At 49.8% G+C, this 10,143-nt stretch overlaps 1 protein-coding gene across 1 annotated transcript; it reads left to right on the forward strand.

Annotated features, from left to right (window-relative positions):
- Nucleotides 1–8,600: 8,600 nt before the first annotated feature.
- LOC311202182 (olfactory receptor 14A16-like) lies at nucleotides 8,601–9,527 on the forward strand (the record flags this gene model as incomplete). Its single annotated transcript, XM_084276720.1, has 1 exon — nucleotides 8,601–9,527. One exon carries the CDS (start codon nucleotides 8,601–8,603, stop codon nucleotides 9,525–9,527), a length of 927 nt encoding a protein of 308 aa, XP_084132846.1.
- Nucleotides 9,528–10,143: the final 616 nt, after the last annotated feature.

Raw genomic sequence — 10,143 nt, forward strand, 5'->3', positions numbered from 1 at the left:
GGATGCTTAACATTTTGAATGTGGATGCTGGGAGAGCCAGAAAATGGTCTGCTATTATAGGATCATTCCCTTGGCTAAGAATGACCTTTCCCCCAAGGTTCCTGGGGGTTTGTGTGGACTACCTGGGGAGCTTTCAGCCCAGGAATATCTTTCAGCTTTCACAGATTGATTTGGGAGCTATTGATACATGATTAGAATTTTTGAAGGAGGACAGTAGAAGAGACACAAAATGACATCAGACACTCTTAGCACAGTTTCCTAGGCTAAGAAAGCCCTGAGCCCCATGGTTACTGGGGCTGCTAGTGGGCTACCTTGGGAGGTTTCTGGCCAGGAAGCTTTTTCAGCCCTTGCATGTTTTGTTTGCGACCTACATTAAAGGTGGGAGATGCTCCCTGGTAATCCTTTTGTTATAAATTCTATAAATATATTAATAACAAAATGAGGGACAGGGAGAATCTCCCACCTTTATTGGATCCGGGGGGAACCACTGAGATGGAGAATGAAGAAAAGGCTGAGGAACTTCATGCCTTTTTTGCCTCAGTCCTTCGTAATAAGACCAGTTGTTTCCTGATCCCCAGACCCCGGAGTAAAAAGATGGGGACAGGAAGTAAGACCCTGCTTAGATCTGCACAAGTCAATGAGTCCAGATGGGATACAGTCGAGGGCACTGAGGGAGCTGGCAGAAGTGCTCCCCAAGCCACTTTCCCTTATTTACCAGCAGTCCTGGCTGACCGGGGTGGTTCCACCTGACTGGAAGCTGGCACATGTGACACCCATCTGCAAGAAGGGACAGAAGGAGGACCCAGGGAACTACAGGCCTGTCAGCCTGACCTCAGTGCTGGGGAAGGGGATGGAACTAATCATCTTGAGTACCAGCATGCAGCACATGCAGGACACTCAGGTGATCAGGCCCGGTTAGCATGGGTTTAGAATGTGCTTGAGGAAGCTGATCTCCTTCCATGACAAGGTGACCTGCTTAGTGGATGAGGGGAAGGCTGTGGATGTGATCTACCTGGACTTCAGAAAATCCTTCATCACTGTCTCCCAAGACATCCTGCTGGAGAAATTGGCCTCTAATGGATTCAATGGGTATACTCTGTGCTGGGTTAGAAACTGGCTGAAGGCCGGGCCCAAAGAGTTGTGGTGAACAGAGTTGAGATGAGAGGAAATGGTTTCAAATTGCTCCAGGGGAGATTTATTTCTCACATCAGGAAGAATTTCTATCCTGAAAGGGTAGTCAAGTATTGGAACAGGCTGCCCAGGGAAGTGGTGCAGTCACCATCCCTGTTGGTATTTCAAAAGGCGTGGGCCTTGTTCGTTCTGGTTTGTCTAAGCTGTAGTAACATGGGCCACAGTCATCCCATTCCTCATGCAGTATCTCCAGGCCTTGTGTGACCCTGACACTACGGAATGACGAGCTGTGCTCTCTTTGCATCATGTCTGTCTGCAAACAGCCAAAAGTTTTCCTTTTCTTTTTTTAATTTCTTTTTACAAACACTTTACAAGCATCTTCATCAGCTGAATCACTTGACTCCTTGAATCACTTCACAACATGGGAATTTCCAGGAAGTGTCATACTCACCTTCCCCTGAACCTGCATTACCCCCAGTCTGTCTCTTCATCACCCTCATCACTGAGGTGTTTCCACCTCTCCTGGTGATACGGCCATGCCCAAGGACACCTTCTCCAGACTATCCTGATGTGTGCACTTCCCTTTGCTCAAAGGTTTCCACCTCCACTCGCTCTTTGGTCATTCAGATGATGATAAACTTTGAGCTTCAGAGAGTTGGAAAACACAAGTCTAGTGAACTGTTCTGTCAGTGGTTCAGTGTGTTGATAAGTGACCTTTCTATGTATCTGATTGAAACTGTTCTGGGGGAGAATCTCCTCTGGAAGCTGACCCCCTTCACACGCTGCTTGGCCGTAGCAGCAGCTGAGGAGAGAGATTTTATGGTTATTAAACTGGATCATGTTTAACTGCTGTTTATTGTCAGAGAAATCTGTCTGTGCCTGTGAACATAGATGATGTGAGGAAGAGTGTTGGGAGTCCCAGGAGGCCAGTGAGGGAACTGCTGGTCTTGGGGAAGAGCAAGGTTCTCCAGATAGGGTTGGATCTCAAGGGACTGATTTCCCATCCTGTCCAGAACCCTCTACGAGATCTCTGGACAAACATCCCTTGTAGAATGCTGCTAAGACATCTTCCATGGACTGAAATATGACAGACACTTTTTTTTTCTATGAAAAACTCCTCCATTGTGAAATTACTGTGACTGTTTCATCACCCAATTAAAACCTCTCCAATTACTTATACAAGACTTAATTTTAGAAAGAAAATTACATGAAGAGCCATTCCTTTAAGGGCTTTCTGGACGTTAATGAGCCCCAAGGTGTCTCTGGTGAGTCAACAGAACTCAGATACCAAGAGGACACTGAAGAAACTTCTCAAGAAGTTCAAGCCAGGAGTAATGCCCAAAGTACCTTGAAGCACTAACAGGCCCCACTGGGAGCCATTACTGACAAAGCCTCCCCAGGGGCTCGTTAGAGCAGACAACTGGAGGCCATGAGGACAAACACAGGCACAGTGCAGGCAGCTCTGATGCTGAGGACACCCTGGCTTGGTCTGATGAAGCAGCAATGCCAGTGCTGACCCCCAGCCCCTGGGCAGGGATATCCTGACCCTCACCTGTGTCTGAGGGCTCTTCCTTGGGATGTGGGGAGTGTGACACCAAGGGAAGGACAGGGGTATGACACATGGTGGCCTCCCCTGGGGTGGGTGCAAGGAGTCAGCCATGCTCCATGGCCATGAGGACAATGTGTCTTCCCTGAGGCCTCTGTGGCCGGGAAATCAGCCACAGCCAAGGGGGAAAAGACCTATCAGGCACTTGTACCCTGAATGGCACCCTTGGCCATCTGCACAAAAGCCCGTGCCGCACTGCCTCACACCTCTGCATGTTTCCTTTAGGCTGCAAGGATGCAACACGCTTTCCAATCTCATTCCCACCCCACGATGTCCCTGCCTGTACTGCTGTCTCTCTGTCCTCACCAGCTGTTCCCACAAACACAAAGCCACCAGCTCATCCACACTTCCTCCCAGTGACTTCTTGCACCACAGCACTATCCTCAAAATGATGTGTTTGCCTGCCTTCTGCACCTGGTAATGGCATTTCTTTACTGGGTGTTTCCACCTGCTGTCAACTCCTTTCATCTACAGCATGAGGAACCAGGAGCGCAAGGATGCTGTGAGGACACGATATTTCTGAGCAGTAATAAACTGCTCATCCTCAGAGCTGGCCATGTAACTCACATGAGGACTGGTGTGTGTTTAGTAGCTTTGTAAGTTGTTCTTTCTTTCCTCCTAGTTTGTCTATGCTGTAATAACATGGTTCACTTCCATCCTTTCCTAATGCAGCATCTCTTGGTCCTGTGTGACCCAGACACTTTGCAATGACCTGCTATAGAAACATCAAGGGACCCTCCATACCGACTGAGTTCATCATAGACCTTAATTCCCAAACTGTTTCCACTTTGGTCTGGACACAACAACAACAAAAAGAAGGGGTGTATATAACCTACATAACATGTTCTGCTCCAAATATTTGGTCATTTTCGATGAGCATGGTGGCCACCAATCCAGTAATGACATTTAAAGCCAAATGGTCCATTCCCTTTGAGTCTTAAATCAGAACTACAGGGAGTTTCAAAATAAATGGTGCTTTTTAAACCCAAAGGATGCTTAATTCGATTATTTGAAATTATTCCATTAATCCAAAGATTGCTTCTCCGTGCTCCTACCCAACTGCTAAAGTTACACTGAATGGTAACTTCCTGGTCGGTTATGCCAACCAGGTTCTGCCACAAGCCAAAAGGTTGGATTCCCTCAGTATCTCAACTCCCATAAGATTTGTATTAGACCAAAAGCTATCAAATCATTTCTTATGACCAATTTCATTGACCCATGCACAACATAGCCCTTGAGGGAAGAATTTTGCTCATCAGTGGTGTTGCTCAATATACAGCATAACATGTCACCTCTGACAGAAAAAGAGTGATTATAAGTTGCACAATTAATGGGTGGACACCCAGGGAAGATACAAGGATTTCCACACCTGAAGGTCCAATCACAAACACTATGACCCACAAACCCTCCATTGTCATCATTCCGATTCAGACAATATTCCCCCTTTTCTGGAACTGGGATTTTCCATGGATTTGTTTCCTCATTCCAATAGAATGAATCATGACCAATGGTTATGTCACTTAGATACATCAGGAGCCATTTTGGGGATATTGTTTCAATGTCCATAGCCAGTCTTTAAATCCTGAGGGGCTCCCACATCCCCAACAATTTGTCAGGTTAAAAGCGTTGGGCACCTGCTGGCCTAAAGTTATAAATCCATTTGGCCACCCCAGGCTGAAGCGGGGGGCACAAATGTTTCCCCAGATATTAAAGGTGGTGAGAATGGTCAATCAAAACAACGTTTGTGATACTCTGCTAAACGTCCTATAAATATTAACAAAGCAGTTATTAACCAAACTATACAGCCAATTAACAGCTTCATCTATTCCTTCAAGCAGGTGTCAGAGATTCCATCTGGAAAAGAAAAGAGAAAAAACCCAGACTCAGTTTGTATTAAGGAACTGGTCATAGATTGTTATTGGAAGGATGGAATAATCCACCTTGTATTGACTTTGTGTTCCTTCCCATGGGCATCTTTTGCTTTCCAAGTGTATTTGTTGAGGGGCTCAGCCAGTACGAGGGGAACGCTCCCAATGGTCGGCATTTCTACCAAGACTGGCAGACCAGGAGAGAAAATGGCTTTTCTGGGGTGCTGGGAGTGTGGGGTTTGGGGATTAAAGATGGGGGTTGAGACAAAAGGCACTGAGTCGGGACATCCCTTTCTTCCCCAGCAATCACTGACTCGGGGAACTGCATCCCAGAGACGTTCTGCCCAGTGTGGCTCGTGAGCTTTTAAAAACCCTTTCAAAAGCCCATTAGTTCCCCCACAATCCCATTAGCTTGGGGGTAACACGGGGTGTGCAATCCCCACCTGACTCCTCCTTCCTTGCCCCACTCCTTGGGCTTAATGGACTAGCTAAAGGAGGGAAGGTTTAGATTAGATATTAGGGGGAAATTTTTTACAGAAAGAGTGGTGAGGTGCTGGAACAGGCTGCCCAGAGAGGTAGTGGATTCCCCGTCCCTGGAGGTGTTCAAGGCCAGGTTGGATGGGGCCCTGGGCAGCCTTGTGTAGCTCCAGGCATGGAGGTTGGTGTCCCAGCCTGTGGCAGGGGGGTTGGAGCTCTAAGATCCTTGGGGTCCCTTCCAACCCAGACCATTCTATGATTCTATGATTCTATGATCCTGCCCCTTGGCAGCAGTGAAATGACTGCTCTGGTCTGACTGAGCAGACTGGGGGTTGGCAGAAAGCGAAACCAATTGGTCAGGGCCCACCCTGGATGTTCTCCTGCTGCTCCTGGAAATGCCTCGGCTTGGACTAGGCCAGAAATGATTTCCACTCCCACTAATACTATTGTTTCCCCTCCGCCTTCCCAAGGGCTCCAATGGAGTCGCTTTGCCAGGCCTCCCAAAGGGTCTTTTTCTCTCTCAGCTGGAGGGGGGTCTCTTCCATGGGGTGCCGCTCTAGCCGCAGGCAGCATTGTTCACAGGCCCAGAGCCAGGTGGGGCAAGCTTCCCAGTGACAGGCCACCCCCTGGCATGTGCCTCCCTGTGGGAATCCTTGGATCCTGCCTGGCCACGTTTCACATGCAGCCATTCCAGGAGCCTGTCCCAGTTTCCTCTGAGCTGGGACTCTTTCTGCAGAGGGGCAATGCTGGCCAGTTCCTCTGAGCTGAGGGAGCTGGGCCTCGTTAGCTTGGAGAAGAGGAGACTGAGGGGTGGCCTTATTCAGGTCAATGGGTAAAAGCTGGAGCAGAGGAAGTTCCATGTGAATGGAAGGAGAAACTCTTTCACTGTGAGGGTGCCAGAACCCTGGGACAGGCTGCCCAGAGAGGTTGTGGAGTCTCCACCTCTGGTGACATTCACACCCACCTGGATGTGTTCCTGTGTGGTTTAGTCCAGGTGATCCTGCTCTGGCAGGGGGGTTGGATTAGATGACCTTTTGAGGTCCCTTCCAACTCCTAACGTTCTGTGATTCCTTGACCTTGGATCTCCCTGCACGTCTCTTGGAGCACCTCTGGCCCCTCAGGTTTCACTGGGTGTTGGTGTTTGAACACCAGCTTCTTGGCCTCCCCCCACCTATTAATTCCCATGAGAGCTGGGACCAGCAGCTCCCAGGAAGCAGGTGCCTCTTTTGTGCCCACTGGAACTGTGGGAAGAGGAATCCCAGCTTTGGTTGGATCGAGGCAGCCATGTGCCAGAGCTGCATCCCCTCCCCAAAGAGAAAGAGTCCCCTTCCTATCCCTGTCTGGGGGTCCTGCCTCATGTGGAGACAAGAAAAAGTGATTCTTCTGCCCAGCTTGTGTTTGATCAGGAGAAAGGACTCTGCTGGACAGAGGATTTCTCCCCACACTAGAGAGCAGATGGCAGGGAAGACTTCAGTGTCTTTCCAAGTTGGTTCCCTGGAGCTTCAGGAATACCTCAGAGGAGCCAAGGAGTACGTGACGCCTTCACCTCCTCCTCTGCTGTAGCTGGGCTGGACTCCTGGGACAGTGGGAGCTGATGAAACATTACAGCAATGATAAGGGACAGATCTGCCACAGAGCAGCTCCTCTGGCAAGTGCACAGGGCTGGGGACACTGCCTGTAGGCATCAAGGGGAGACCTGAGAGGGTGAGAGAGCTGACAGATGCTGAGAACTCACTGGAGGAGAAATATCCTCAGCACTCTACCTGTGAGTATGTCCGTGGTATGTCTGTGGGTGCAGAGCAATGCAGGTTCTGTTCCTGGAGGGATCTCCTAAAGCTGGGACATGGGACAGTGTGTGGGGTCTGTCAGGAAGATAGATTCTCTATACGACAAGAAAGTGCTGCCTGGAAGCGATGCTCTTCTGCCCCATCAGAGGGACAGGATAGGACAGCTGTCTTCTCCTGGGCATGGCTGAGGGGTGCCCAGGGCTGTCCTTGCGATCAGGTACCTTGTGACCCTGGAGTCTTTGTGCTGGGGCAGGGACTCTGCTGCTGCCAGGGTCAGCACTCAGCCTGCCTGCTGGGCTTTCCACAGGGATATAGACAGCACCTCTGGGTTGAAGCACTGACCCAGGGAAGGGCAACATAAGGTCCTTCTGCTGTCAGAAAGTGCTGCCTGGGTCAGCTTTGCTCCCAGCCAGAGCTGATCCTTGAGAAATGCCAAAGAGAGTATTTCTCCAAAGGCAGAGTCTTTGCTTTCACTTTTCCTCTCCTGCGGGCTGTGCTGAGTGTGGTAGATGAGAACTTATTTCTCCCCTTGAGAATATGCAGTGAAAACTTGATTCTCATGACGATGTTGGAGCCTGGCCTGAGCCCTGCACACACAGAGGTTCCCTGGGGCAGCGCCCTGATGCCAGGAGGGGTCTGCAGAGCAGAGCTGAGCACAGGACAGGTTGGATGAGGTCTGTGAGCACAGAGCAGGAGGTGAGATGGGCAAAAAGAAGGATCTGCAGGGACAGCTGCAGTTAGCAGAGACACTGTCAGGGAGGGAGTAGCTGCTCTCAGAAATGCCCTGGCAGTGGGGATTTGGGACCTTCCTGACACTTTCCGACGCCCACCCCCTGGTTTCTGCCACCCAGCACAGACTCTGCACCCAGAATTAAAGGGTTTCAGGCTGAGTCTTCTCCTTGGCAGCCCAACCAGCAGTGAGGAGAAACCCCTGTGTGCCTGTCTGTCTGTTCCTGTCCCTAAAGCTTTTGCTGCAGCATTTCCTGCTGTATCCCCTCCTGTTCTTGCTGCCTTTGTCCCACCATTACCTGGGGCTTTGAGCACGTCCATTGGTGGGGTTGGCACTGAGCTGAGCCTCACTTCAGGACCCCCATCTTTAGGACTGAGGTTTTCCAGGCAGCTCCTGCTGGGCTGCAGCTGCCCCCCACAATGGCACCGCTCTCCCAGGGACTCTTGTGCCCCAGAGAGGAGCCCCATGAAGGAGACATCTCGGCACAGAGGCCGTGGCAATGCCACTCTTCACCTGTGTGTGGGCAGCTGCACTGAGCCCTGTGTGTCCCTGGCTGGGAGCGGGGAGCTGAGATCCTCCTTGGGTAGGATGAGACCGCAGGAGGGCTTTGGAGCTCTGCCCTGTGACACTGGATTCCTCAGCTCTCAGTCAGGAGAAAATCAAAGATCCAAAGCTCTGCTCTGCCCTCTGGTGAAATTGCAGTGACAGTGATGAAATGCTCTTTGCTATCCACAGGGGCTTTATTCTGAGATCAGGCCATCCTTCTATTTACTGACTGCTGCCAGGCAGGAATGAGTTCTCATGAGCCCACAGCCAACCCTCCTCCCAGCAGTGGCATGCTCAAGCCAGCACAAAGCAGACCTCCCAAAAGGGAACTGACCAAAGTCTTCCTGAATACAGGGAGTTAATGTGAATTGGAAACTGTTTCCCTCAAAGAATTGTTCCCTAACTTCCCACTACCTTTTTATCATTTGACAGGTCTCCACACTTGACAGCAGCAGATGTCCAACAGCAGCAGCTCCATCAGCCAGTTCCTCCTCCTGCCCTTTGCAGACACACGAAAGCTGCAGCTCCTGCACTTCTGCCTCTTCCTGGGCATCTACCTGGCTGCTCTCCTGGCCAATGGCCTCATTATCATCACCATAGCCTGTGACCACCACCTCCACACCCCCATGTACTTCTTCCTCCTCAACCTCTCTGTTATTGACCTTGCCTACATCTCTACCACTGTTCCCAAATCCATGGTCAATTCCTTGTGGGACACCAGAGCCATTTCCTACACAGGATGTGTGGCTCAACTCTTTTTCTTTGTATTTTTGCTCTCCACAGAGTACTTTCTTCTGACTGTCATGGCCTATGACCGCTACGTTGCCATCTGCCACCCCCTGCACTACAGGACCCTCCTGGGCAGCAGAGCTTGTGTCCACATGGCAGCAGCTGCCTGGGGCAGTGGGTTTCTCCATGCTGTGCTGCACACAGCCAACACATTTTCACTCCCCCTCTGCCATGGCAATGCAGTTGACCAGTTCTTCTGTGAAATCCCCCAGATCCTCAAGCTCTCCTGCTCAGATGCCTACCTTAGGGAAACTGGACTCATTGTGGTCAGTGTCTGTTTAGCTTTTGGGTGTTTTGTGTTCATTGTGGTGTCCTATGTGCAGATCTTCAGGGCTGTGCTGAGGATCCCCTCGCAGCAGGGACGGCACAAAGCCTTTTCCACCTGCCTCCCTCACCTGGCCGTGGTCTCCTTGTTTGTCAGCACTGCCTTCTTTGCCTACCTGAAGCCCCCCTCCATTTCCTCCCTATTTCTGGACCTGGTAGCGGCATTTCTGTACTCGGTTTTTCCACCAGTAGTGAACCCCCTCATCTACAGCATGAGGAACCAGGAGCTGAAGGATGCCGTGTGGAAACTGATGACTGGATGTTTCTAAGCAACAAAGAACTGCTCATCTTCTTCTGCTTCTCACTTACCAGTCTCTATTTAGTATGGGGTTTTAGTTCCTGTTTCTTTGTTTGCCTCTAGTTTATTTAAACTGGGATATGATGGTCCACAGTCATCCCATTGCTGATACAGTGTGACCCACACGCTGGGTAACTATGGGCTGTGCTCTCTTTGCATCACGTCTGCCTGAAAAGGTGCACAATTTTTTCTTTCTTAAAATTTATCCTGAGATTTATTAAATATTTATAAGAACATTTTCATTAACTGAATCACTTGACTACTTGTCTGAAATGGCAATGCTTTCCCACCATGACAGAACAGGAATTTCCTTGAAGTGTAACAAACATAAAGTCACTGAATCTTTCACAAAGTCCAACCACAGTGTAACCCTGCCTAGTCCACCTCCAGACCATGTCATCAAGCACAACATCTGCACACCTTTGTAATACTTCCAGGGATGGTTACTCCACCATGTCTTTGGGCAGCCTGTTCCACTAGCTGAATACCATTTCCATAAAGAAATTCTTCCTGATGTCTAACCTAAATCTCCCCTAGTATAATTTCAAGCCATTCCCTGTCATCCTATCGCTTGTTATCTGAGATAA

This window comes from Gallinula chloropus (assembly GCF_964237585.1).
Source record: "Gallinula chloropus genome assembly, chromosome: 29".
Lineage (NCBI taxonomy): Eukaryota > Metazoa > Chordata > Aves > Gruiformes > Rallidae > Gallinula > Gallinula chloropus.